This window comes from Eubalaena glacialis, chromosome 16, assembly GCF_028564815.1.
Source record: "Eubalaena glacialis isolate mEubGla1 chromosome 16, mEubGla1.1.hap2.+ XY, whole genome shotgun sequence".
NCBI lineage: Eukaryota > Metazoa > Chordata > Mammalia > Artiodactyla > Balaenidae > Eubalaena > Eubalaena glacialis.
This window is the reverse complement of record NC_083731.1, coordinates 33,600,978-33,628,708: the sequence shown is the minus strand read 5'-3', so window position 1 is coordinate 33,628,708 and position 27,731 is coordinate 33,600,978. Positions and strand designations below refer to the sequence as shown.

Genomic DNA, 27,731 nt, shown 5'->3' with positions numbered 1-27,731 from the left:
TACCTCTCCAGCCTTATTTACCTCTCTACCCCAAATGAGGGTAGTATATCTCTCTGCCTGTAATGTCTGTTTTCCACATACCACACAACAGAGCATTTGTCTTATCTCACTGGCTCTCATTTTCCATATTGTTTCCCCAGCTAGATGGAAAGTTCCTCAAGGTCAGCAACTACATCTTATTCTTGTTTATTCTCCATTGTCCCTACCTAGCATGGTGTAAGATACCTAGTAGAATTGTCTCTTCATCTGAGTATTTGAGGATTCAGAGCTGTTATCTGTTATTTTTACATGAATTGATTTAAATGTTTAGAGACATTGCACACTAAGTAAGAAAAACAATTCATCTTAATTCTAATGCTTTTGTAGAAACTTTGGCTCAGAGGGTAATGGGTCTTTAGAGCTATCTAAAGTGATGTAAGATAGAGACCATTTTATGAGAAGTAACAACAGGATGCTTAGAATTTATGTTTCTTACTGGTTACACTGAATAGATCAAGGATAGAAGACTACCAGATATCACATTGTAGCTGGAATGGTTAATTCTGTTTAGTGAAGATGCAAGTATTTCTAAATTATGTATTATTTGAAAAAATCTGTTATAGTGCCATTCCATTCCCATTCTCCCCTGAGTCCCTCCTAAGGGTGACCTAGAATAATTCGTGATTTTCAGCATATCTCCGTTTTTGAGCATTATGTTGCCAAGGGAGGAATAGAAATGTAGTTTTGTGGGCAAGCGACTTTTTTATCAGTGGCAAATGATTGGTAAAATGCTAAAAATGGAAATTTGAAGGAGGAAGTCCACTCTCTTCTCTATTTTATCATCTGATTCCTTCAAAAGAATCTTGGTCACAAGAAGAAAAAAGAATTTTTCTGTTGTAAGCTTGCTTTCTTTAGCCCCCAAATGCTGAGTTCTTCTAAAATTGAAAGCAATTATTACTATTATCTTACTATTTTTTTTAAGAATTTCCAAAACAGATGTTGATTTCTTAATATTTAGATTGAAGATTTAAGGACCCACAACTGATTCATATTCTGAATAATCTTAACTGTCCAAATATTTCTAAAGATTTTATCACTGAGCTATCTATGTGCCTTGAACAAGTGCCTAATGGGCATGCTATTAATATCTCCTACCAGCTGGTGCCAGGCATTCTTCTCATGATGAACCAGAGGGTTATTTTGAGGAAGTGCTTCTGAGGTCATCTAAACTGAGTGAAGGGAAAGTAAGTCTAGATAGCCAAAGAGGACATTTATGCATTCCTTTGCACATTCATTCAACAACTTTTATTGAGTGCCTACTGTATGCACAAAATCGACCAGTGGCAGAGAAGATCCCTGTTTAGGGTCTGATGCATTTCTGAAGTTTGCAAAGTCCATATTTGATTTCTTAATGGATATTTGTAAAGAAGTCAATGGCTTTGTGCTCTAAGTTTAATTTATTTAAGTTGAAAGCAATATAACCTTCAAGAGAATCTATATTTAATTTGTCACATTTGAAATTAAAGCAATGGAAGCTTAAGGTGAATTATAAAATAACTCAGTCATAATGGCAAATGAAATATTTGCATAATAATGTTTTCATTATACATCAGCACATTTCAAAATGTATTAAAATTTCAAAGAAACTTATTTCTCATCTGCTACACAATATATCCCATTCATACTAAATTTGATTTAAAATTTCATATATTCAACAACCAGAATTAAATACTTTAGGGTAACACTTAATCGGAGGGGATTTCTGATTATAAAAATAATATATGTTCATTTTAGAATATTAGGAAAATTACCAATAATCCTACTGTCCAAAGATAGCCATTCAAAAATGTATACAGATACATATATCTTCTTACGTATTTAAGGTATTATTGTGTGTAACTTAGAAGTTTAATTTTTTATCTTATAATTTCACCCTGAACATTTTCTTATATCATTGAATATTCTTCAAAAAGGTAATTTTTAATGGTTATTCACAACTTTAATTTTTAGGCCTTCTGTTTTTGAGTGCCATATTGCTGTTAGTAAATTGGATAGCCACTGAAAATTTTCACTAGTTACCTGTTGCCACCCAATATATATTATGAAATTAAAATGGGAAAATGGATGCGAAGAAGTTCACCACACAGTGAGTGCCTGGCATGGAGTAGGTGTCCAATAAAAGTTTGTTATGTCAATTAATGTTTCTTAAAGTAAATAGATCACACAGTTGATTTTAGAGGTAAAGCCAATGTTCCAGAAACTTTAATGAGGCACAAGGTGAGTTTTCATTTAAAACAACTTTGTTTTAAAATTTTAATGAGACCTCTTGAAGTAATTAGTGGAAACAACCCCTGGACATGAAACTAGTTTTGAGATTCACTTTCTTTGATAATTAATCAGTTTCTTAAGACATAGACCATAATGCCAGTTTCCAATAAAGAAGTAGCAAAACTAATTTTTCAAAATTAGTTTGAAAAATAACTTCCGAAAGTGTATCTTAAACACATTATAATTGTTAAATAAGGTTACTCACATTTTGAATTTTCAATAGAGATATGAACAGTAACTAAACATTGTGTTAAGCTTTCCGGGACAAAGTTGTGGAAAGTTAAAAGGGCATATACAATTAAAGTCGCTTAAAATAAAAAAGGCTCTTCTTGACTTGACTGAGCTTGAAAATCTGAAGTAATGTTTTTGTTTCGGTAGCGATTGTTTTGAAAATAGCAAACAAGATTTTCTGGTTGCATGTTTTGGATATGCTCTTTAACCTGTAACACGAAATGGGTGACACCCAGGCACTAACGTGTCTTCATGTGTGCTTCTCTGTTTGTTTTGGCAGATCTGAATGTGGAGACTTTTCTGAAGGTTTTTAAACCTTTCAAATTGCAAGATTTACCGCATACTCTTGATCTTTGTTTTAGTTTCTGTCTAGTTTTATAAAGAGCTTTAAGTTGAAACTCTCACAGTAGACTAATCTTTATAATAAAGGAAAAAATAAAGCAGAGGAAGCTTTTTATTTTCCTAGCAAACTTTTGTGCATAATGAAATTTTGTTTTCCTCTCCTTTCTTCTCACATGTGTGAGTTCTCATTTTCCTCCTTAGAGAAAGTTTTGCTTATTTCATTTGGGTTGGTTTTAGAAACCTTTAAAAAGTTATTGCTAATGTACTCATGATCAACTTGAAAGTTTAAACCTACAGAAAAACTAGAAAAAGACTCATATAACTATAGGTAATCATAATGCACCACTATTTAGTCCTCAGTAACTGCCAAGAAAGCAGGCAGTGCAGGGAGCAACCTTATGCTTTCTGAAGCTGAAATCGTTCTGGCCCATGTGCCCTTTTTTTTTTTTTTTTTTTTAAATTTTATTTATTAATTTAATTTATTTATGGCTGTGTTGGGTCTTTGTTTCTGTGCGAGGGCTTTCTCTAGTTGCGGCAAGTGGGGGCCACTCTTCATCGCGGTGCGCGGGCCTCTCACTATCGCGGCCTCTCCCGTTGCGGAGCACAGGCTCCAGACGCGCAGGCTCAGTAATTGTGGCTCACGGGCCCAGTCGCTCCGCGGCATGTGGGATCTTCCCAGACCAGGGCTCGAACCCGTGTCCCCTGCATTGGCAGGCAGATTCTCAACCACTGCGCCACCAGGGAAGCCCTGCCCTTTTTTTGAACCATTTTTCCGTGCCATGCTAATTGAGACAGGACTCTGACCTGTTAAAACTGAAAACGAGCAAAAAGCCAAGTGTTATTTCAGACCAAGTAACTAATTAGCAGGTAACTAAGTACCTACACTTATTTATTTGGAGTTTTGGTAATACTAAGAGAACCATCCGATATTGAAGGACTCAGGACAGAGCATCAGTCCTCCACTGTGCTTTGATATCTCAGATATAAATGGAGGTCGGCCATGTTCACATTGCCTGGGCTATGCTACTATGAAATTGTATGTGATAATCAGAAGTACTGACTGCCATTGACAAATCCAAGAGGATAACTTTTATTTTGAGGCAAGAGGTGCTGAGAGAGCTAAGAGATAACCCTTGGGGAAATAAGTTTACCAGATAAGAGGTGAAATTTTAGTTTAAAATTCAAATACAAAACTATACTCTTGTGGTATTAGTTTCTAGTTGATGTAAAACTTAATGTTGGTGCAGGTAAAAGTCACATGGCAGTTATATAATTACAAAGAAGAATTGTACGCTGTACCTACTTTAGTGTCCCAACAGAGAGCCTGTAAAAGCAGTGCTTTCTTGAGGAGTTCAGTACTAAATAAATAAATAAATAACCAACCAACCAACCAAACTTTAGCAGGAGTCATTTTCCCTAACTGTATCCATGGTTACTCATTATAAAAAAACTCATTAAAGGCTTGTTTTCATAGTATGTACATTGTCGTTAAGGAGACATAGACTCAGCTAGTTGAGCAATTCTTCTTTTGTCTTGCTTTGAATTTCAGTTAAACTAAACTCCCCTCCTTTCTTCTGACTTCTAATATGCCAGATTTCTAAACAGAATCTACCTATAGCACCAAATCACTCAGTACTACAATATGCCACATTTAAAGGTTTAGGAGGTTGAAATATGGAAGCGGTGAATTGGTATCTGTGACATTTGCCTTCTTCCCTTATAAACTTTATGCTCTTTTTTATTACTAGTTCAATGCTTAGATGCTGAGCATTAGTTGTACTTTAATATTGAGACTCTGCAACCTTGGAATATGGTTTGTAGCAATTTGAGCAAAATTCTAGCATTTGAGCAAAATTTACTTAAGATCAATCAGGAAGGATTTAGTAAGTGCCCCCTCTGTTCAGCACACACCACAGAGGGTAAGTCTTCATTTAAATTGTATCTGTTGGGGGAGAAAAGATGAACACACATGAAAGACTATCAAGAAATTCTAAAACCATATAATTTAGCACTGTATTGTGTGCCAGCCTATGTCAGTCAGAGGAATAGAGATCAGTGAAGGCTGGCCTGGTCAGAAATGGAAGAAGTGGACCTCAGAGGGAGCCTTCCAGAAAAAGCTGGGCTCCCAATCAGTGGAATAACCTATCTTCTCCAGACTGGAGGACCAACAGAGGTACAGTGGAAGGAATATACAAAACATGTTTATGGGACATTAAGCAGAGTAGACAATGGAAAATAGGTTGGTTCTGTTGAGATTTTGGGAGGTCGTGATACTTTTAGGTAATTTAGATGTAGAATACAGTTAACCACGTAGGTAAGATTTGAAGTGAATGGTAAAAGGATATAAACATCAATTCATTAAATAAGAAATACAAATGTCTGACAAATGTAGAGATGTTTAACCTCACTAATTTAAAATAAGATTCTATTGTTTATATGTAAAGTTAGCAACTTTTAAAGATTGATATTGCCCAGTGTTGGCTAGGGCATAAAGAAACAGGAGGTCTTGTATAAAGTTCATTCACTGAACAGTTTATTACTGAACAGATTATTGTTGTACCAGGTATTCTCCAAGGCACTTAGAATACGTTAGAAAACAAATTTTTAAAAAATTTCTGTCATTGGAGAACTTTCATTCTAGTTCATAGGAATTTAAATTTGTACAGCCTTTCAAGAGGAATATCTGAAAATTCATAATGCGCATGTGCTTGGACCCAATCATTGCACTTCCTAAGGAAATCACCATATGAGAAGTGCAAAAATGTGTGTATGCAATTATTCAGAACTTTCTATAAACAAGGCACTGTTGTAAATTCTCTAATTGGACTGTCTTGTAATTGTTGAGTTATAAGAGTTCTTTAAACTGCAAACATCTTAAAAATCAATAAAGGAAGAAAGTAGATTAGTGGTTCCCTAGGGCTGAACAGGGAGGATGGGGAGTGATGCTAAGGGGTACAAATTTTTGGGGGGTGGGAGTAATGAAAATATTCTAAAACTAAGTTATAGTAATAGTTGCACAACTCTAAATATACTAAAAACCATTGAATTGTACAGTTTAAATGGGCGGGATTTATGGTATTATAAGTTACATATCAAGAAAATTTTATATCGATAAAGCTGTTTTTTGTAAAAAATGATTCTCAGAAAACGGGGACTGTGTCTTTTCCATCTCTGACTCCAACTGATTATTAAGGCAAAATCTTACACCGGTTGAAAGGATAGGAATTTAGATATGAGCATATCTAAATAAGCTACCCAATTCACTGTGTAGCAAAAGAACTCATCTTTTTCATTTGGAATAACAAGTTCTTAGAAATAGATGTATAGGGTGACATTTAGCATTTTTTTTTCAGAGTTTTGTATGAATTCCTTTATCTGATGTTAGGAAATATTTGAAATACAATGGAATTATTTCTGTCCTATAATTTCATTTAGAACAAAAATATTTTACTTCTTGTCATTGTAAAACATCTGTCTTCTCAGTTTCTACAGATTTTGCAATTCAGAGATTAATGGGGTAACTCACATAGAATATGAAAATGTGATAAATATTAAATTTTTAAGTTTCTGGAATTACAGAGAGGGGCTTTGGAGCAACATGTGTTCTCAACATTATTAGCAGTTTTTTAAAGAATTATGCCCCAGTGGTTAGCAGGGATGATTTTATGATTCTTATAGCTGAACCTTTTTTTCTTAATTATGTCTTAAAAGTAGAATTGGGACATTTTACATTTAATGTGATTTTAAATACTAAAGATTACACTCAATACAGTAAGTTGTGATCATCTTGTGATGATCACAGTGTGATCTTTTAGTGGTTTCTTTTAATACAGAATCGTTGCCTTTACTGTTAGACATCTGTCTCCACTTTTCAGACATCTTTTCCATCTCTTTTTTCAAGAGAAAATCTATTCAGTTGTGTTTTGTATTATAAAATGCATTATGTTGTCTGAGGAAAACACTGATGCTTTTCAAAGTACAAGGTTATTACTGTTTCAAGTAATTGCCTTATTTGTTTGTAAATGGTAAATTTTTATAAAAATGAAGAAAAGCTGTGAATTGCTTTCTTGCGGTCTTTTCAAGCAAGTATCATAATGTAACTTTCCACTTTTATAGCAAGGGCTAGAAACTATTACTGTGGTAATCAATATATCACAGTTACATTATTATGCAGATTTTTAATGTTACTTTCAAAATTTGAGTTGTTGGGATATTGGTCTTCCACTGTTGACACCTGAAAATATTATTCGACTCCATATTTTTCCTGTTAATATTTAAGTATTATTAGGAAATGGTCAGTTTTCAAGCACACAAACACATTTTGAGTGTTTGAGATAGTACTCCTCTTTTGTAAGCATTAATTTTCTTATTCCGTTCTAGTGTCCACTTGGCAAGAAGAGTGCTTCAGTTAGAAAAACGAAACTCGATGGTTTTAAAAGACCTGGAACATCAAAAGAACCAAGTAACACAGCTTTCCCAAGAGGTAAATAACCTAAACAAAAGAAACACATATAAAGAACCACAGTGTTCATTTTAATTCCTTGTTACTCCTTTATGTGTTTTCTGAGCAGTTTTAAAATAAGCTGTTCGCCAGTACAAGATGATTTTACAATCTATGAAACTAACTTAATGGTAAAGCCTTATAAAACAACTTAAAGTGTATGGCAAAACCTAAGATCAAAAGAGAGATTAAATGCCCAGACTAAATATAAATGCAGACTAGACAGACAAAGCTTTGATTTCTGCAAATATCAACTGGCAAAACAAGTTTGGCAAATTTTGGTAGCATTTTAAGTTTTTAACTAAAACCTCATTTTTAAAATAGATTTCTTTTTGACTTCTTTGATGAAAAATCACTTATCTATTAAACACACTTGACTTGGTATACACTTAAGCTCTCACAGTCTTTGGTATATGATAGTTCCCAAATTATACTTATTTTTTAAAAATCAGATTCATAATTATTTTTCTTAGCATTCTATTGTATCATTTAAAGAATAGGTATACATTTTACATAGTATTTCCAGTCTTCTTCTTATTTAATCAATATCTAATTACATTTTATATGCTTCTAAAATTCAAGTAATGAAACAATTCAAACCAAAGATGCTACCTCCCTAGGGTTCCTTTTATTTCCTGAGCTTCAGCATAACAAGTTTCTCTCTGTTAATATATTTTTTTTAATATTTATTTATTTATTTATGGCTGTGTTGGGTCTTCGTTTCTGTGCGAGGGCCTTCTCCAGTTGTGGCAAGCGGGGACCACTCCTCATCGCGGTGCGCGGGCCTATCACTGTCGTGGCCTCTCCCATTGCGGAGCACAGGCTCCAGACGCGCAGGCTCAGTAATTGTGGCTCACGGGCCCAGCTGCTCCGCGGCATGTGGGATCTTCCCAGACCAGGGCTCGAACCCGTGTCCCCTGCATTGGCAGGCAGACTCTCAACCACTGCGCCATAGAGGGAAGCCCCTCTATGTTAATATTTTGGATCTTATAATAAAGGGACTTTAAAGGCATATATTAAAAATTATTAATACATACCATGTATTCTGCATTTGTTTTCCTACAGACCTATTCACATTTGTCTATTTGGTGCCTTCTATTTAATGTGCTTCTAATACTGTAACATTAGAAGGATCGTTATGCTCAAATTTCAAAAGACAAGAAATATTTCATGTGACTCCAGTACCTGACTCAGAGTTAATGCTCAAGGTGGAAGCAGCATTGTGCTGGCCACTGTTAACAACAGGCTGTCCAGGCAGGGGTGTGAGGGATGGTTCTAATTTGTAGCATTTGCTTATATCTGTGGCATAAATAGTCCCACCGTGACTAACTTCAGGCCTCCAACATAACATTACTAAACACGGAGTAGAGAAAAGATGCTCAGTAGCAAACATGATGTTTCCACCACATAGATATTGTACAATAGACATGTAAACTGAAGAGCATAGATAATAGTAAAATTAAAATTGTTGAGTTTTTGAGTATTTGGGGTTTCTTAATAAAATTTTTTTTATTATAAATCTAAATAATTTTTAATAATAGTGATGTTTAACAACCAGCTCACAAAATTCCAAAAACTTTACCAGCCATCTCTCACAAACTGCTACAAGCCAGCTCCATCAAGTCACTGGGTGGAACCATGGAAGGATACATAAATAAGTGAATTACTAAAGAAACAAATGAACCTCTGTTTGTTAATATATTCTAGATCCCTCGTGTTTGTTTTAATTTCAGAATAACCTATCAAAAATAGTTCTTTTAAAAATATTAACATTCCTATAAACTTATACATATGTCTTTATATTGCTTTTTTTTAAAAAACCATCTTCCTGTGCACTTCAGTTAATGAAACAAGAATTTCTAAGTGGGACACACTCCTATACAAATTGTAGGGGAGAAGCATAAGAAATTAAATTAAGTGTTCTGGTAATGAAGTATAATTAACTTTGTGTGAGGCAATTTTTTAGAAAGCTGTTGGCTTATTAGAAAAAGATGTAAATATTGAAATATCTGTGATATGAAATGGTATGATACCTGGAATTTGCTTTAAAATGTTCCATAAAAAGGTGAGGGGAGCTCAATAGATAAAACAAGAATCTCAAAATGTTGATAATGATTGAAGCTTGGTGACAGGTACATATAGATTCATTATTCAGTTCTGTACTTTTGTGTATGTTTGAAATTTTTTCATAAGACATATGGAGAATCAGTACCCTAAATTAAAAGGTCTGTGCTGACTGTAGCATATAATTTTTCCCTTGAGATTGAAAAAAAAAAGCGTTATAATTTGAAATATTCCATGGATTTTACTTTTGTCTGCCTTACAAAAATTGTTTGCTTAAATTGAAAAACAATGACATAAACTAATTAGCTGAAAGATGGTAGTATTAGATTGCTTCTATACCAATAGACTATTCATGATAGATGGTGAAAAAAACAGAGAAGGAAAGTTTTTCAGGATCTGTATTTTTTTTGAGCAGGTTATATATTTAAACTAGCTTGGAGTTTTTGAGAATAATACGGAGATGAAACTCAAATGACTAATATTAGAATTAACAATAATTTATATGCTATTCAAAATATGTCTGAGATTATACATAAATGAATTGCCAAAATCAAAGTGCTAAGAAATATTCAAAATGAAAATAAATACTCCTTTTATAGCAGCTTTATTGAGTCATAATTGATATAAACTAAATTGCACAAATTTAAGCTGTACAATATAACTTTCGACACGTATAACCATGAAACCATCACCAAAATGAAGATAATGAACGCATGCGTCCGCCAAACAGCCTCTTTGGAATCTCTCTCTCCCAGCCCTCTCTACCCCCATCCTTGTCCCCAGGCAACCACTGATTTGCATTCTGTCACTGTAGATTAGTTTGCATTTCTTAGACTTTTATATAAATGGAATCACTATATGCGTTATATACATACATACACACACACACACACACGCACACACTACTTTTTTTAAGTCTTCTTTCATTCTGCATAATTATTTCAAGATTCATCCATAGTTCATTCCTCTTCATTGCTGAGTAACATTCCATTGTATGAATTTACCACAGCTGTTCATCCATTCACCTGTTGATAAATATTTTGAGTTATTTCCAGTTTTTATCTATTATAAATAAAGCTGATACGAACATCCATGTACAGGTCTTTATATGAACATATGCTTCTGTTTCTCTGGGGTAAATACCTGGGAGTGAAATAGCTGGATCGTATAGTAGATATCTAATGTTTTAAGAAACTGCCAAACTGTTTTCCAAATGTTCGTATTATTTACTGTTTCCACCAACAGCCTATGAAAGTTCTAGTTCCTCTACGTCCTTGCAAAGACTTGATATGGTCAGTCTTTTTAAGTTCAGCCATTCTAATGGGTGTGTAGTGGTATCTCATTGTAGTTTTAATTTGCATTTCCCTAATGATTCATAATTGTTGAACATCTTTTCATGTGCTTCTTTGCCCTTTGTTTTTTCTTACTGGGAGAAGTGTTCAAATTTTTTGCTCATTATATCAGATTGTTTTCTTATTATTGAGTTTTGAGAATTATTTGTATATTCTAGATACAAGTCTCTTATCAGCTATATGATTTGCAAATATTTTCTCCCCCTCCATGGCCTGTCTTCCCATTTCTTAACAGTGTTTTTTGAAGAGCAGAAGTTTTTATCTTGTCCATTTTTTCAGTTCATTCTTTTTTGGACTGTGTTTTGGGTGTTGTATCTAAAATATCTTTACCTAACTCAGGGTCACAGTGTTTTTATCTGTGTTTTCTGTGGATCTTTCACAGTTTTAAGTTTGTGATCCATTTTTAATGTTTGTAAAGTGTGTAAGATATAGATTGAACTTCATTTATTTGCATATTAAAACCAAATTGTTCTAATATCATTTGTTGAAAAAAGACCCTTGTTGAAAATCAGTTTAAAAATCTGTGTGAGTCTGTTTCTGGACTCTCTGTCTGTTCCAATTATCTCTTTGTCTGTCTTTATGACAGTACCACACCATCTTGATTACTGTAGCTTTATAATGTCTTGAAATTAGGTGGCACTGGTCCTCCAACTCCGTTCAGGTTCAAAGCTTTTTGGCTATTCTGTATCCTTTTCATTTCCATATGAATTCTATAATCATTTTTACAAAAAAAAAAAAGCTCTCTGTGATTTTGATTGGGATTGCATTGAGTCTGTGGACGAAATGAGGAAAATTGACATCTTAATAATATGAATATTATGACCATGAACCCATTATATCTTTCCATTTATTTAGATCTTCTTTAATTTCTCTTAGTGGTGTTATTTTTTAGTTTTTATTTTAAAGTTTCACATCTTTTGACTAGTGTTAACAGGGTATGTGTTTTTCCATCCTTTAACTTTTAACTTATTTATGTCTTACGGTTGTCTTATAGGCAACATATATAATTGTATCTTGCTTTTTTATCCAGTCTGACAAAATACGACTTTTAACTGGGGTTTTGAGAATGTTTACATTTAATGTGTTTATTGATATGGTTATTTTTAAGTCTGTTATCTTGCTATTTGTTTTTTATTTGTCCTAGCTATCCTTCCCCCCTCCCTTTTTATTTCCTTGCCTTCTTTTGGATTAACTGAATATTTTTTATTATTCCACTTTATCTCATTGTTGGCTGATTGGCAGTAGCTCTTTGTTATTACAGTGGTTGCTTGAGATTATACTATATATATCTTTAACTTATCACCACCCTGTTTCATGTCATACTTTACTACCTCATGCATAGTATAAAAACCGTACCATAATACATACTTTCCTGTGTCCCCACCCAGCCTTTGTGCGCCTATTGTCACATATTCTATTTATACATGTATAAGCCTCACATTAAATTGCTATCATTTTTACTTTATCTTTTAAAGAAGTATAATAATATGAAGAAAATGTATTACATTTAACCAAATAGTTACCATGACCTGTGTTCTTTATTCCTTTGTGTAAATCCAAATTTCTACCTGGCATCACATTGCTTCTGATTCATCTACTTCTTTTAACAATACTTATAGAGCAGGTCTGCTGTTGATGAGTTCTTTTCACTTCTGTATGTTACAAAAAGTTATTTTACCTTTTTGTTGTTTTGTTGTTTGGTTTTTTCTCTTTTTTTTTTTACATTTCTATCTATTCTTAACAAAAGTAAAGATTAAAACATATTTCTCTTGTTATGCTACTACGGCCAAATAAACTGGAAGGGTTCACTCTTTTTTATTGGGGTAAAATTCACATTACATAAAATTCCCCATTTTAACTATTTTAAATTGTACAATTCAGTGGCTTTTGTTGTGTCTGTAATGTACAACCATCACCACTATTTAGTTAGAGAACATCCCATCTCCCAGAAGGAAACCCTGTACACACTAAGCACTCACTCCCCAACCTCCTCTCCCTCCAGCCCCTGGAAACCACTAATGTGCTTTCTGTCTCTATGGATTTGCCTGTTCTACGTACTTCATATAAATGGAATCATACAATATGTGACCTTTTGTGTCTGTCTTCTCTCATTTAGTGTAATGTTTTCAAGGTTCATTCATGTTGCACCATCTGTCAGTACTTTATCCCTTTTTATGACTGAATAATATTCCATTGTACAAATATATCACGTTTTGTTTATCTGTTCATCAGTTAATGGACATTTATTGTTTCCATCATTTGGTTACTGTAAATAGTGCCACTCTGAGCATTCATGTACAATTTTTTTGTTTGTTTGAACATGTGTTTTCAGTTCTTATGGGTGTATACCTAAGCAGTGGAATTGCTGGATCACACAATAATTCTGTTTAACTTTTTGAGGTACCACGAAACTTTTTCACAGCAACTGCACCATTTTACATTCCCATCAGCAATGTCCAGGGTTCCAATTTCTCACATCCTCGCCAATGCTCATTTTTTGTTTTTCTGTGTTTTTCTAAATTCTAGCCATCCTAGTGGGTGTGAAGTGGTGTCTTGTTGTGATTTCTATTTGCATTAACCTTATAACTAATGATGTTACGCATTGTTTTGTGTTCTTATTGGCCATTCGTATATCTTCTTTGGAGAAATGTCTGCTGAAGTTCTTTGCCCATTTTTAAATTGAGTTGTTTGTCTTTTTGTTGTTGAGTCTTAAGAGTTCATTATATATTCTGGATATTAAATCCTTTTAGCTATATGATTTTCAGATATTTTCTCTCGTTCTGTGAGCTGTCTTTTGCTTTCTTGTTAGTTCATTCAATCACAAAAGTTTTTAATTTTGATGAAGTTGAAGTTATCTGTCTTTTCTTAAGTTTCTTGGCCTTCACCTTTGGGAGTTTTTGTTTGTTTTGCAACTTGAATTTTTATTTTTGCTTTTTTCATTTTACTTTTTAATTATTTTTTAATAAAAATTGTATATGTTTAAGGTGTACAACATGATATATATAAACATAATAAATTGATTACTACAGTCAAGCTAATTAACATACCTATCTCCTCACATGCTTACCTTGTGTGTGTGTGTTTGTGTGTGTGTGTGTGTGTGTGGTGTGAGCATCTCACTGTAATGTACTCTACATAATACTGTATAGTACTATGTATAATGTATAATGTACTATACATATAATACTATACGTGAGGTAGTAAAATATGACATGAAACTGGATGGTGATAAGTTAAAGATATATGTAGTATAATCTCAAGCACCTGAAGTCTACTCTTGTAGCAGATTTCCAGATATATCACACTTTGTTTATCCATTCATCCCTGGATGGCCATTTGGGTCATTTCCATCTTTTGGCTGTGAATAGTGCTGTTATGAACATTCGAGGACAACCATCCTATACTTAACTACCTATTTTAATTTTTTTTTGAGTATACACCTAAGAATTGCTGGGTTCATCTTTGTTTTATTTGTTTGTTTGTTTTCATCTTTGTTCTTGAAAGATGTTTTTCCCAGGTAAAGAATTCAAGGTTGACTTTTTTTCCCTCTCTCTCTCTTTTTCAGTACTTGAAAGACGTTGCTCCACTCTCTTCTAGTTTATATTGTTTTTACCAAGAAATATGCCGTCATCTGTACCTTTGTTCCTCTCTAGGTAATGTGTCTTATTTTTCTAGCTGCTTTAAGATTTTCTTTTTTCACTAGCTTTAAGCAATTTGATTAAGATGTGGCTCGCTGTTGTTTTCTTCACGTTTCTTGTGCTTGAGATTTGTCAAACTTCTTTTCTCTGTAAGATCATCAAATGTGGAAATGTTTCAGCCATTTTTTCTTCAAATGTTTTTTCTGTCCTACCCTCTCTCATCCCTTTGGAGACTCCATTACACATATATTTGGCTGCTTGAAGTTGTCCTACAATAGAACAAATGATGTTCTGTTCAATTTTTGCAGCCTTTTTTTCGCCTTTCCTTTTGAATAGTTTCTCTTACTAAGTCTTCAATTCCACTAAGGTTTTCTTCTCCAATATGTAATCTGCTGTTAATCCAGTCCACTGTGTTTTTCATCTCAGATATTATAGTTTTCATGTCTAGAAGTTCAATTTGGATCTCTTTTGTATCTTCCAGGTTTCTATTTACCCTTTTCAAACTTTATTTTCTTGAGCATATGAAATACAGTTTCAATAACTGTTTTGTTATCCTTATCTAGTAATTCTGTTATTGTGTCATTTCTTGATTGGTTTCAATTATATTGATTTATCTCATTATGTAGCATATTGTCCTGCTTCTTTGCATGCCTATAAGTTTTTTTGTTTTTGTTTTTGTTTTTCTTTTTTTTTTACATTTTAGAACTCTTTTGTCTTCTTTCCAAATAAGCTAGTGGTATTAATGAGGCTTTCTGTTTTTGCCTGAAGAGTTTCTTAAAATTGTTACTGGGCTTCAGAGAGATTACCTCATCTTGTACCTATATTTTTTTTTTTTTTTTAAACATCTTTATTGAAGTATAATTGCTTTACAATGGTGTGCTAGCTTCTGCTTTACAACAAAGTGAATCAGTTACACATATACATATGTTGCCATATCTCTTCCCTCTTGCATCTCCCTCCCTCCCACCCTCCCTATCCCACCCCTCTAGGTGGTCACAAAGCACCGAGCTGATCTCCCTGTGCTATGCGGCTGCTTCCCACTAGTTATCTATTTTACATTTGGTAGTGTATATATGTCCATGACACTCTCTCACCCTGTCACATCTCACCCCTCCCCCTCCCCATATCCTCAAGTCCATTCTCTAGTAGGTCTGTGTCTTTATTCCCATCTTGCCACTAGGTTCTTCATGACCTCTTTTTTTTTTTTTTTCCCTTAGATTCCATATATATGTGTTAGCATACTGTATTTGTTTTTCTCTTTCTGACTTACTTCACTCTGTATGACAGACTCTAACTCCATCCACCTCATTACAAACACCTCCATTTCATTTCTTTTTATGGCTGAGTAATATTCCATTGTATATATGTGCCACATCTTCTTTATCCATTCATCCGATGATGGACACCTAGGTTGCTTCCATGTCCTGGCTATTGTAAACAGAGCTGCAATGAATATTTTGGTACATGACTCTTTCTGAATTATGGTTTTCTCAGGGTATATGCCCAGTAGTGGGATTGCTGGGTCATATGGTAGTTCTGTTTTTAGTTTTTTAAGGAACCTCCATACTGTTCTCCATAGTGGCTGTATCAATTTACATTCCCACCAACAGTGCAAGAGTGTTCCCTTTTCTCCACACCCTCTCCAGCATTTATTGTTTCTAGATTTTTTGATGATGGCCATTCTGACCGGTGTGAGATGATACCTCATTGTAGTTTTGATTTGCATTTCTCTAATGATTAATGATGTTGAGCATTCTTTCATGTGTCTGTTGGCAATCTGTATCTCTTCTTTGGAGAAATGTCTATTTAGGTCTTCTGCCCATTTTTGGATTGGGTTGTTTGTTTTTTTGTTATTGAGCTGCATGAGCTGCTTGTAAATCTTGGAGATTAATCCTTTGTCCGTTGCTTCATTTGCAAATATTTTCTCCCATTCTGAGGGTTGTCTTTTGGTCTTGTTTATGGTTTCCTTTGCTGTGCAAAAGCTTTTAAGTTTCATTAGGTCCCATTTGTTTATTTGTGTTTTTATTTCCATTTCTCTAGGACCTGGGTCAAAAAGGATCTTGCTGTGACTTATGTCATACAGTGTTCTGCCTATGTTTTCCTCTAAGAGTTTGATAGTGTCTGGCCTTACACTTAGGTCTTTAATCCATTTTGAGTTTATTTTTGTGTATGGTGTTAGGGAGTGTTCTAATTTCATACTTTTACATGTACCTGTCCAATTTTCCCAGCACCACTTATTGAAGAGGCTGTCTTTTCTCCACTGTATATGCTTGCCTCCTTTATCAAAGATAAGGTGACCATATGTGCGTGGGCTTATCTCTGGGCTTTCTATCCTGTTCCATTGATCTATATTTCTGTTTTTGTGCCAGTACCAAACTGTCTTGATTACTGTAGCTTTGTAATATAGTCTGAAGTCAGGGAGCCTGATTCCTCCAGCTCCATTTTTCGTTCTCAAGATTGCTTTGGCTATTCGGGGTCTTTTGTGTTTCCATACAAATTGTGAAATTTTTTGTTCTAGTTCTGTGAAAAATGCCAGTGGTAGTTTGATAGGGATTGCATTGAATCTGTAGATTGCTTTGGGTAGCAGAGTCATTTTCACAATGTTGATTCTTCCAATCCAAGAACATGGTATATCTCTCCATCTATTTGTATCATCTTTAATTTCTTTCATCAATGTCCTATAATTTTCTGCATACAGGTCTTTTGTCTCCTTAGGTAGGTTTATTCCTAGGTATTTTATTCTTTTTGTTGCAATGGTAAACGGGAGTGTTTTCTTAATTTCACTTTCAGATTTTTCATCATTAGTATACAGGAATGCAAGAGATTTCTGTGCATTAATTTTGTATCCTGCTACTTTACCAAATTCATTGATTAGCTCTAGTAGTTTTCTGGTAGCATCTTTTGGATTCTCTATGTATAGTATCATGTCGTCTGCAAACAGTGACAGCTTTACTTCTTCTTTTCCGATTTGGATTCCTTTTATTTCTTTTTCGTCTCTGATTGCTGTGGCTAACACTTCCAAAACTATGTTGAATAATAGTGGTGAGAGTGGGCAACCTTGTCTTGTTCCTGATCTTAGTGGAAATGGTTTCAGTTTTTCACCATTGAGGACAATGTTGGCTGTGGGTTTGTCATATACGGCCTTTATTATGTTGAGGAAAGTTCCCTCTATGCCTACTTTCTGCAGGACTTTTATCATAAATGGGTGTTGAATTTTGTCGAAAGCTTTCTCTGCATCTATTGAGATGATCATATGGTTTTTCTCCTTCAATTTGTTAATATGATGTATCACGTTGATTGATTTGCGTATATTGAAGAATCCTTGCATTCCTGGAATAAACCCCACTTGATCATGGTGTATGATCCTTTTAATGTGCTGTTGGATTCTGTTTGCTAGTATTTTGTTGAGGATTTTTGCATCTATGTTCATCAGTGATATTGGCCTGTAGTTTTCTTTCTTTGTGACATCTTTGCCTGGTTTTGGTATCAGGGTGATGGTGGCCTCGTAGAATGAGTTGGGGAGTGTTCCTCCCTCTGCAATATTTTGGAAGAGTTTGAGAAGGATAGGTGTTAGCTCTTCTCTAAATGTTTGATAGAATTCGCCTGTGAAGCCATCTGGTCCTGGGCTTTTGTGTGTTGGAAGATTTTTAATCACAGTTTCAATTTCAGTGCTTGTGATTGGTCTGTTCATATTTTCTATTTCTTCCTGGTTCAGTCTCGGCAGGTTGTGCATTTCTAAGAATCTGTCCATTTCTTCCAGGTTGTCCATTTTATTAGCATAGAGTTGCTTGTAGTAATCTCTTATGATCGTTTGTATTTCTGCAGTGTCAGTGGTTACTTCTCCTTTTTCATTTCTAATTCTATTAATTTGAGTCTTCTCCTTTTTTCTCTTGATGAGTCTGGCTAATGGTTTATCAATTTTGTTTATCTTCTCAAAGAACCAGCTTTTAGTTTCATTGATTTTTGCTATTGTTTCCTTCATTTCTTTTTCATTTATTTCTGATCTGATCTTTATGATTTCTTTCCTTCTGCTAGCTTTGGGGTTTTTTTGTTCTTCTTTCTCTAATTGCTTTAGGTGCAAGGTTAGGTTGTTTATTCGAGATGTTTCCTGTTTCTTGATGTAGGCTTGTATTGCTATAAACTTCCCTCTTAGAACTGCTTTTGCATTGTCATTTGTTTCTAGGTATTTTTTGATTTCCCCTTTGATTTCTTCAGTGATCACTTCGTTATTAAGTAGTGTATTGTGTAGCCTCCATGTGTTTGTATTTTTTACAGATCTTTTCCTGTAATTGATATCTAGTCTCATAGCGTTGTGGTCGGAAAAGATACTTGATACGATTTCAATTTTTTTAAATTTACCAAGGCTTGATTTGTGACCCAAGATATGATCTATCCTGGAGAATGTTCCATGAGCACTTGAGAAAAATGTGTATTCTGTTGTTTTTGGGTGGAATGTCCTATAAATATCAATTAAGTTCATCTTGTTTAATGTATCATTTAAAGCTTGTGTTTCCTTATTTATTTTCATTTTGGATGATCTGTCCATTGGTGAAAGTGGGGTGTTAAAGTCCCCTACTATGATTGTGTTACTGTCGATTTCCCCTTTTATGGCTGTTAGTATTTGCCTTATGTATTGAGGTGCTCCTATGTTGGGTGCATAAATATTTACAATTGTTATACCTTCCTCTTGGATCGATCCCTTGATCATTATATAGTGTCCGTCTTTGTCTCTTGTAATTGTCTTTATTTTAAAGTCTATTTTGTCTGATATGAGAATTGCTACTCCAGCTTTCTTTTGAGTTCCATTTGCATGGAATATCTTTTTCCATCCCCTCACTTTCAGTCTGTATGTGTCTCTAGGTCTGAAGTGGGTCTCTTGTAGACAGCATATATATGGGTCTTGTTTTTGTATCCATTCAGCCAGTCTGTGTCTTTTGGTGGGAGCATTTAATCCATTTACATTTAAGGTAATTATCGATATGTATGTTCCTATTCCCATTTTCTTAAATGTTTTGGGTTTGTTATTGTAGGTGTTTTCCTTCTCTTGTGTTTCTTGCCTAGAGAAGTTCCTTTAGCATTTGTTGTAAAGCTGGTTTGGTGGTGCTGAACTCTCTCAGCTTTTGCTTGTCTGTAAAGGTTTTAATTTCTCCATCAAATCTGAATGAGATCCTTGCTGGGTAGAGTAATCTTGGTTGTAGGTTTTTCTCCTTCATCACTTTAAGTATATCCTGCCACTCCCTTCTGGCTTGCAGCGTTTCTGCTGAAAGATCAGCTGTTAACCTTATGGGGATGCCCTTGTGTGTTATCTGTTGTTTTTCCCTTGCTGCTTTTAATATGTTTTCTTTATATTTAATTTTTGATAGTTTGATTAATATGTGTCTTGGTGTGTTTCTCCTTGGATTTATCCTGTATGGGACTCTCTGTGCTTCCAGGACTTGATTAACTATTTCCTTTCCCATATTAGGGAAGTTTTCAACTATAATCTCTTCAAATATTTTCTCAGTCCCCTTCTTTTTCTCTTCTTCTTCTGGGACCCCTATAATTCGAATGTTGGTGCGTTTAATGTTGTCCCAGAGGTCTCTGAGACTGTCCTCAGTTCTTTTCATTCTTTTTTCTTTATTCTGGTCTGCAGTAGTTATTTCCACCATTTTATCTTCCAGGTCACTTATCCGTTCTTCTGCCTCAGTTATTCTGCTATTGATCCCATCTAGAGTATTTTTAATTTCATTTATTGTGCTTGTCATCGTTTCTTGGTTCCTCTTTAGTTCTTCTACGTCCTTGTTAAATGTTTCTTGCATTTTGTCTATTCTATTTCCAAGACTTTGGATCATCCTTACTATCATTATTCTGAATTCTTTTTCAGGTAGACTACCTATTTCCTCTTCATTTGTTAGGTCTGGTGTGTTTTGACCCTGCTCCTTCATCTGCTGTGTGTTTTTCTGTCTTCTCATTTTGCTTATCTTACTGTGTTTGGGGTCTCCTTTTCACAGGATGCAGGTTCGTAGTTCCCGTTGTTTTTGGTATCTGTCCCCAGTGGCTAAGGTTGGTTCAGTGGGTTGTGTAGGTTTCCTGGTGGAGGGAACTAGTGCCTGTGTTCTGGTGGATGAGGCTGGATGTTGTCTTTCTGGTGGGCTCGTCCACGTCTGGTGGTGTGTTTTGGGGTGTCTGTGGCCTTATTATGATTTTAGGCAGCCTCTCTGTTAATGGATGGGGCTGTGTTCCTCTCTTGCTAGTTGTTTGGCATGGGGTGTCCAGCACTGTAGCTTGCTGGTCGTTGAGTGAAGCTGGGTCTTGATGTTGAGATGGAGATCTGTGAGAGATTTTCACCGTTTGGTATTACGTGGAGCTGGGAGGTCTCTTGTGGGCCAGTGTCCTGAAGTTGGCTCTCCCACCTCAGAGGCACAGCCCTGATGCCTGGCTGGAGCACCAAGAGCCTTTCATCCACACGGTTCAGAATAAAAGGGAGAAAAAATGGAAAGAAAGAAAAAAAGAGGATAAAATAAAATAAAATAAAGCAATTATAATAAAAAATAAGAAAAAAAATTATTAAGAGTAAATTTATTAAGAAAAAAAAATTTTTTTTTAATTTTTAAAAATAGATTTATTAATTTTTTATACTAAAAATAAGAAAAAAATTATTTAGAAAAAATTTATTAAGAAAAAATTTTTTTTAATTTTTTAAAATAAAAAATATGAAAAAACTTATTAAAAATTTTTTTAAAAATAGAAAATAAGGAAAAAATTATTAAGAAAACATTTATTAGGGAAAAAAAAAAAAAAAAAAAACGGACGGACCTAACCCTAGGACTAACGGTGAGAGCAAAGCTATACAGACAAAATCTCACCCAGAAGCATACACATCTACACTCACAAAAAAAAGGAAAAGGGGAAAAGTTAATATATCCTGCTCCCAAAGTCCATCTCCTAAATTTGGGATGATTCGTTGTCTATTCAGGTATTCAACAGATGCAGGCACATCAAGTTGTTTGTGGAGCTTTAATCCGCTGCTTCTGAGGCTGCTGGGAGAGATTTCCCTTTCTCTTCTTTGTTCGTACAGCTCCCGGGGTTCAGCTTTGGATTTGGACCCGCCTCTGCATGTAGGTCCCCTGAGGGCGTCTGTTCCCCGCCCAGACAGAACGGGGTTAAAGGAGCAGCTGATTCGGGGGCTCTGGCTCAGTCAGGCCGGGGGGAGGGAGCGGTACGGAGGAGGCGGGGCGAGCCTGCGGCGGCAGAAGCCGGCGTGATGTTGCAGCAGCCTGAGGCGCGCCGTGCGCTCTCCCGGGGAAGTTGTCCCCGGATTACGGGAGCCTGGCCGTGGCGGGCTGCACAGGCTCCCGGGAGGGGCGGTGTGGAGAATGACCTGCGCTTGCCCACAGGCTGTTTGGTGGCGGCAGCAGCAGCCTTAGCGTCTCATGCCCGTCTCTGGGGTCCGCGCTGATAGCCGCAGCTCGCGCCCGTCTCTGGAGTTCGTTTAAGTGGCGCTCTGAGTCCCCTCTCCTTGCACGCCGCGAAACAAAGAGGCAAGAAAAAGTCTCCTGCCTCTTCGGCAGCTGCAGACCTTTTCTCGTGCACCCTCCCGGCTAGTTGTGGTGCGCTAGACCCTTCAGGCTGTGTTCACGCAGCCAACCCCAGTCCTCTCCCTGGGATCCGACCGAAGCCCGCGCCTCAGCTCCCAGCCCCCGCCCGCCCCGGCGGGTGAGCAGACAAGCCTCTCGGGCTGGTGAGTGCTGCTCGGCGCCGAGCCTCTGTGCGGGAATCTCTCCGTTTTTCCCTCTGCGTCCCTGTTGCTGTGGGATCCGCGCTGATAGCCGCGGCTCGCGCCCGTCTCTGAAGCTCGTTTAGGCGGCGCTCTGAATCCCTTCTCCTTGCGCGCCGCGAAACAAAGAGGCAAGAAAAATTCTCTTGCCTCTTTGGCAGCTGCAGTCTTTTTCCCGGACTCCCTCCCGGCTAGCACCGAAGCCCGAGCCCCAGCTCCCAGGCCCCGCCCGCCCCGGCGGCTGAGCAGACAAGCCTCTCGGGCTGGTGAGTGCTGGTCGGCACCGCTCCTCTGTGCGGGAATCTCCGCTTTGCCCTCCGCACCAATGTGGCTGCGCTCTCCTCCGTGGCTCCGAAGCTTCCCCCCTCTGCTACCCGCAGTCTCTGCCCACGAAGGGGCTTCCTAGTGTGTGGAAACCTTTCCGCCTTCACAGCTCCCTCCCACTGGTGCAGGTCCCGTCCCTATTCTTTTGTCTCTGTTATTTCTTTTTTCTTTTGCCCTACCCAAGTACGTGGGGATTTTCTTGCCTTTTGGGAGGTCTGACGTCTTCTGCCAGCGTTCAGTGGGTGTTCTGTAGGAGCAGTTCCACGTGTAGATGTATTTCTCATGTATCTGTGGGGAGGAAGGTGATCTCCGCGTCTTACTCTTCCGCCATCTTGCCCCTCCCTTCGCCTATAAGTTTTTGTAAGCTTTTTTCTCAGACATGATTAAGTTTCTTGGAAAATGTTTGGTCCTTTCAAGTCTTGCTTTTATAAACAAAGAAGTGTTCATCTTAAGGCTAATTTTTTTCCCCACTGCTGAGACCAAAGTCTTTTAGTTACTATACCCCATGTCCTATGAATTAATAGGTTTCTTACTTTGGCTGGTGGGAACAGTACAATTCCTGGCCTGTGTGATCTTCAGAGATTGTTCCTCCTAATCTTTTCAGTGGTTCTGTCTCAGTCTCTAGTAGCTTCTTTACACACATGCACTGTTCAGTGCCCATGTGAATACTCAAATTTTAGTGTTCTTTCTCTGTGCAGCTCTTTTATTCAGCACTCTGCCATGTGAACTGTAGCCACCTTAAGTTCTTCTTCTAGCAGCAGCTCCTTAATTCAAGGAGTTTGGCAGGCTCTGCCTTGATTCTCCCTCCCTGCACCATGGCCTGGAAACTCTCTCCATGCACTAAACTGGGGCAGTTGTGGGGCTGGGCTCACTTTGTTTCCCGTGTCTCAGGGGTCACTGTCCTTCAATGCTTGATGTCCAGTGTCTTCAGACCATTGCTTCATTAGTTGGTCCAGTGTAAAAGAGAAGAAAGTTAATTGGCTTCCTTTTTTGTGCGTATGTATATGCCCACCTAATTCTCAAGAAACCACCAAGTTAGTTAAGAGTGTTGATGTGGAGTTTATTAAACAGTAGAAAATCTAGGCTAAATCATAAAGTATGCCACATTACCACCAACAAGAATTGGTCTTCCTTCACCTCCTTGCTCCAGATTCTTTCTCTTTCTCTTTCTAGTCATTCAGTAAATATTTATCAAACTCCCACCATATTCAACCATTGATAAACAAAGGAGGCATGGTCTTGCCCTCTTAGGGTATACACCCTTTTTCACAAAGGCCTTGTCTCCTCTAGTGTAAGCACTTACAGATTTATCTGTTATAGCTAACTTAATTTTAGAAAACTTATTTAGAAAAGGACATGCACAATCTCAAGTGACCAAATGGATTGAGTTGCCTGGAATATTGTACCTAGGAGGCACTTAATGCAATCCAGGTAATTTGTTACAAAACTTTAGATTGCTAGATCTTTTTTAATAGATCTTTATTGGAGTATAATTGCTTCACAATACTGTGTTAGTTTCTGTTGCACAGCAAAGCAAATCAGCCATATGCATACACGTCCCCGTATCCCCTCCCTCTTGAGCGTCCCTCCCATCCTCCCTATTCCACCCCTCTAGGTCATCGCAAAGCACCGAGCCGATCTCCCTGTGCTGTGCCGCTGCTTCCCACCAGCCAACTATTTTACATTTGGTAGTGTATATATGTCCATGCCACTCTCTCACTTCGCCCCAGCTTACCCTTACCCCTCCCCGTGTCCTCAAGTCCATTCTCTACATCTGTGTCTTTATTCCTGCCCTGCAACTAGGTTCAGCAATACCATTTTTTTTTTAGATTCCATATATATGCGTTAGCATACAGTATTTTGTTTTTCTCTTTCTGACTTACTTCACTCTGTATGACAGACTCTAGCTCCATCCACCTCACTACAAATAACTCAATTTCATTTCTTTTTATGGCTGAGTAATATTCCATTGTATATGTGTGCCACATCTTCTTTATCCACTCGTCTGTCGATGGACATTTAGGTTGGTTCTATGTCCTGGCTATTGTAAACAGTGCTGCAGTGAACATTGTGGTACATGTCTCTTTTTGAATTATGGTTTTCTCAGGGTATATACCCTGTAGTGAGATTGCTGGGTCATATGGTAGTTTTATTTTTAGTTTTTTAAGGAACCTCAATACTGTTTTCCGTAGTGGTTGTATCAATTTACATTCCCACCAACAGTTCAGGAGGGTTCCCTTTTCACCACACCCTTTCAAGCATTTATTGTTTCTAAATGTTTTTTTTTTTAAACAAGAAGTTTATTTAAACAAACAGACGCTTGACTTGAAGGGAAAACTATCTAGGATTCATTTCTTTTAGAGTAATTTATCCCTACTTAAAGACAGATTGCCCTACATGTAACAGCTACGTACAAAAAAGTTATAAAATTGTCCTTAGTTTTACAATGATAAATGAAGAACATTAAAATTCTCCAATCAAACAAGGTATGCAAGAATTTTTATGTTGTTCTTTTTTTGTTAAACAGTGAGAGCAAAATAACTTACTGGAATATAAAGATAAGAGCGGATGAGCATGCCACTAATGGAGAAAAGGGGGTATCTTCACAGAACCAGTGTTTTTCCCCATTCCATCTCCATTTGATGTCGATCAAAACATACCATTGGCCATTTAGTTAAAAAAAAAATGCAATATGCTTGTGCACATATACCAGCTACTTTATGTATAAAAATAAAGGAATGGGGGAGGAGAAAATGAAAGAATAGAGAAACTATACTGTAGTAATCAGGATGTGGTGGAACCAAATTGTGGTTTTCTAATTGAGAATGTCTTCTTGATCTGGAGGAACAGAACTCTGGAGTAAAGTAGCAGGTTCCCTTTTTAGTAGACACCTCCTGTCTGCTGCTGGAACACACCAATTGTATCTTCAGCCTCCATTTCCAACTGTGCAGGTGTGTCTGTTTCATTGATTGGCTGCCCGTCAAATCGGAATCTGATCTGCCTCCTTGACAAACCCTGTCGTTCACAGTAGGCTTTCATTAGTTTACTAAGTGGTGTATGCCTCTTAATCTTCAACTGCACCACGGAACCATCCTGCCCCGCCACCTTCAAATTAATACGATCGTTGTTCTCAGTCTTGACTCCTTCCTTGGGCTTTTCGTCAGCCATGGCGAGCACCGGAGCCTCCTCAGCTGCCGCTTCACAAAAGAGGTACCAGGTCCGCACCGAACGAGCACACAAGCAGCACCAAGAGGGCTGTTTCTAGATTTTTTGATGATGGCCGTTCTGACCAGCGTGAGGTGATAGCTCGTTGTAGTTTTGATTTGCATTTCTCTAATAATTAGTGACATTGAGCATCTTTTCGTGTGCCTTTTGGCCATCTGTATCTTCTGCCCGTTTTTTAACTGGATTGTGTGTTTTTTTGATATTGAGCTCCATGAGCTGTTTGTATATTTTGGAGATCAATCCTTTGTCTGTTGTTTCATTTGCAAATATTTTCTCCCATTCTGAGGGTTGTATTTTTGTCTTGTTTATGGTTTCCTTTAGATTGCTAGATTTAGGAGAGACTTCAAGATGCATGGGTAGAATAAAGTAGATCTGTATGTACTAACTTTAAAGGACATTCATACTATCTTGATAAATTTTTTTAAAAGTAAGATTGCAGAATAATATTGTGTTCCTCCATTTGGGTTTTAATGTGTGTGTATGTGTGAGTGTGTGTGTAGGGGGTGGGGTTGTGTTTCTGTTAAAACGTAGAGAAAAAGTTTAGAAAACATACAACTGTCATGCCACGGGCACACAAGTACCACTATTCACGCATTATGAATATAAAATCAGCTTTATTTGATAAACTTACAATCAAAGAATTAACAGAGCATACACCATCACCCAAGTTATCTTCCCACAGATAAGTGTGCTTAGGCGTAGCAGAGAAGGTCTGGATGCACCACATAAAGGGATCTGATAGAGATCCCCAAACACTGCACATTTAAAGTGAAAGAGGGTAGGGAGCATCTAGGTGATTGTGTAACAGTGAAAGAGAGAACCTCTAGAGTTTATCGCTCCTATCAGCCTATTCTAGTAGAATAGGAAGTGAGCCTCCAGGACCATCCATGTTTCTCTCTCTAACATCAAGAGGTGGTTACCACTGGGATTGGGAGTAGAAGTGAGGAACTAATTTTTACCTTATGTATTTTTTAATTGTTTGGATTCATTCCAACTCACATAAGATTTTTCAAAGGCATAGATTTGGCAACCAACGCATTATCTAACTCATAATAGGTATAAAATAAATGTTGATTCATTAGCTCGATCATTGACCTAACCCATCCACCAAACATAGGTAGATTTATAAAGATTATGAAAATAAGTGGTAAATTTTTTTTAATGTATCTGTAAACAAGGATTACATTCCAACAATATTGTTTGTACCCAAAATCTAACTGCCAAGTAAGTATATACATACATATACTTGGAGACCCATGCGTACATACCTAAATGTGCTCATGATATATGCATGGAGATACTTGGAGTGATGCACTCCAAAAGAAATCATTGATGTTGGCTATTATTGTAGAGGAGGCACTGAGGCTCTAGGATGGATGGAAGAGATCCTTTCAGTTAATATTCCTCCTCTGTAGTTTGAATTAGTTACTACGTGCATGTGGTGTTCCCTCTCTCTCTCTCCCTTTCTTCCTTACCTTCTCCATTTCATTATCAAGAGCAAGTATATTAAAGGAATATGGAAGTGTTACAGGATACCAGTAAAGGGATTTGCTATAGGAAAAATTCAGAAGCATCTAAAAACATAACATGTGATTTGAAAGCTCCAAGACTGAGAAAAGGAAGTAGGAAGGGTATCTAATGTATGCTCAGACAAGGAAAAGTTATGTGGCAGAAGGAGTTTGTGCTTTATGGAGTCTTTGTAATACTTGCCTGTGTGTTCTAGTATCTACTAGCAGCCTTGGGAAACATGATTTCCACAAACATAGTAAACATAAGTATCTAGATGAGTAAAACATTTGCCTCTGTCCTTTGAGTTACCTGACCCTAGTAAGTGCAGGGAGTGTTCTGCCAGCATCCTCAGTGAGCCCAGTCTCTTGGAAGGAGTCTATAGTACACACGACTCCTACAGCCCCGCCTCAGCGTTCTAAAGGAGGAGATTCACATGCCAACCCCAGCCCTAAAACTTCAAGGTCAGCCTTTCCCACCGTATT

General features: G+C 36.8%; 2 protein-coding genes across 8 annotated transcripts in view; one reads left to right on the top strand and one right to left on the bottom strand.

Annotated features, from left to right (window-relative positions):
* The window catches only part of PIBF1 (progesterone immunomodulatory binding factor 1), a 207,935-nt gene that overhangs the window by 128,254 nt on the left and 51,950 nt on the right, over positions 1-27,731 (top strand). For all 6 annotated transcript variants that reach the window (XM_061170699.1, XM_061170703.1, XM_061170700.1 and 3 more), the window contains one exon: positions 7,261-7,363. In XM_061170699.1, the coding sequence (XP_061026682.1) occupies positions 7,261-7,363 (103 nt within the window). The remainder of the gene's footprint in view (positions 1-7,260; positions 7,364-27,731) is intronic.
* Positions 25,334-25,734, bottom strand: LOC133076449 (small ubiquitin-related modifier 2-like). Of its 2 annotated transcripts, XM_061170977.1 has the most exons (2): positions 25,530-25,732; positions 25,334-25,472 (listed from the first exon to the last, which is right to left on the bottom strand). In XM_061170977.1, the coding sequence occupies exons 1-2, from the start codon at positions 25,681-25,683 to the stop codon at positions 25,396-25,398; spliced, it is 231 nt and encodes a 76-aa protein (XP_061026960.1). In that variant the 5' UTR covers positions 25,684-25,732; the 3' UTR covers positions 25,334-25,395. The 2 variants fall into 2 exon arrangements, with proteins under 2 accessions (XP_061026960.1, XP_061026961.1); XM_061170978.1 differs by having other exon boundaries at positions 25,334-25,734.

Bases quoted from the DNA above. Each gene is read 5' to 3' on its own strand.
- LOC133076449 (XM_061170978.1), bottom strand. From the start codon at position 25,683: ATGGCTGACGAAAAGCCCAAGGAAGGAGTCAAGACTGAGAACAACGAT.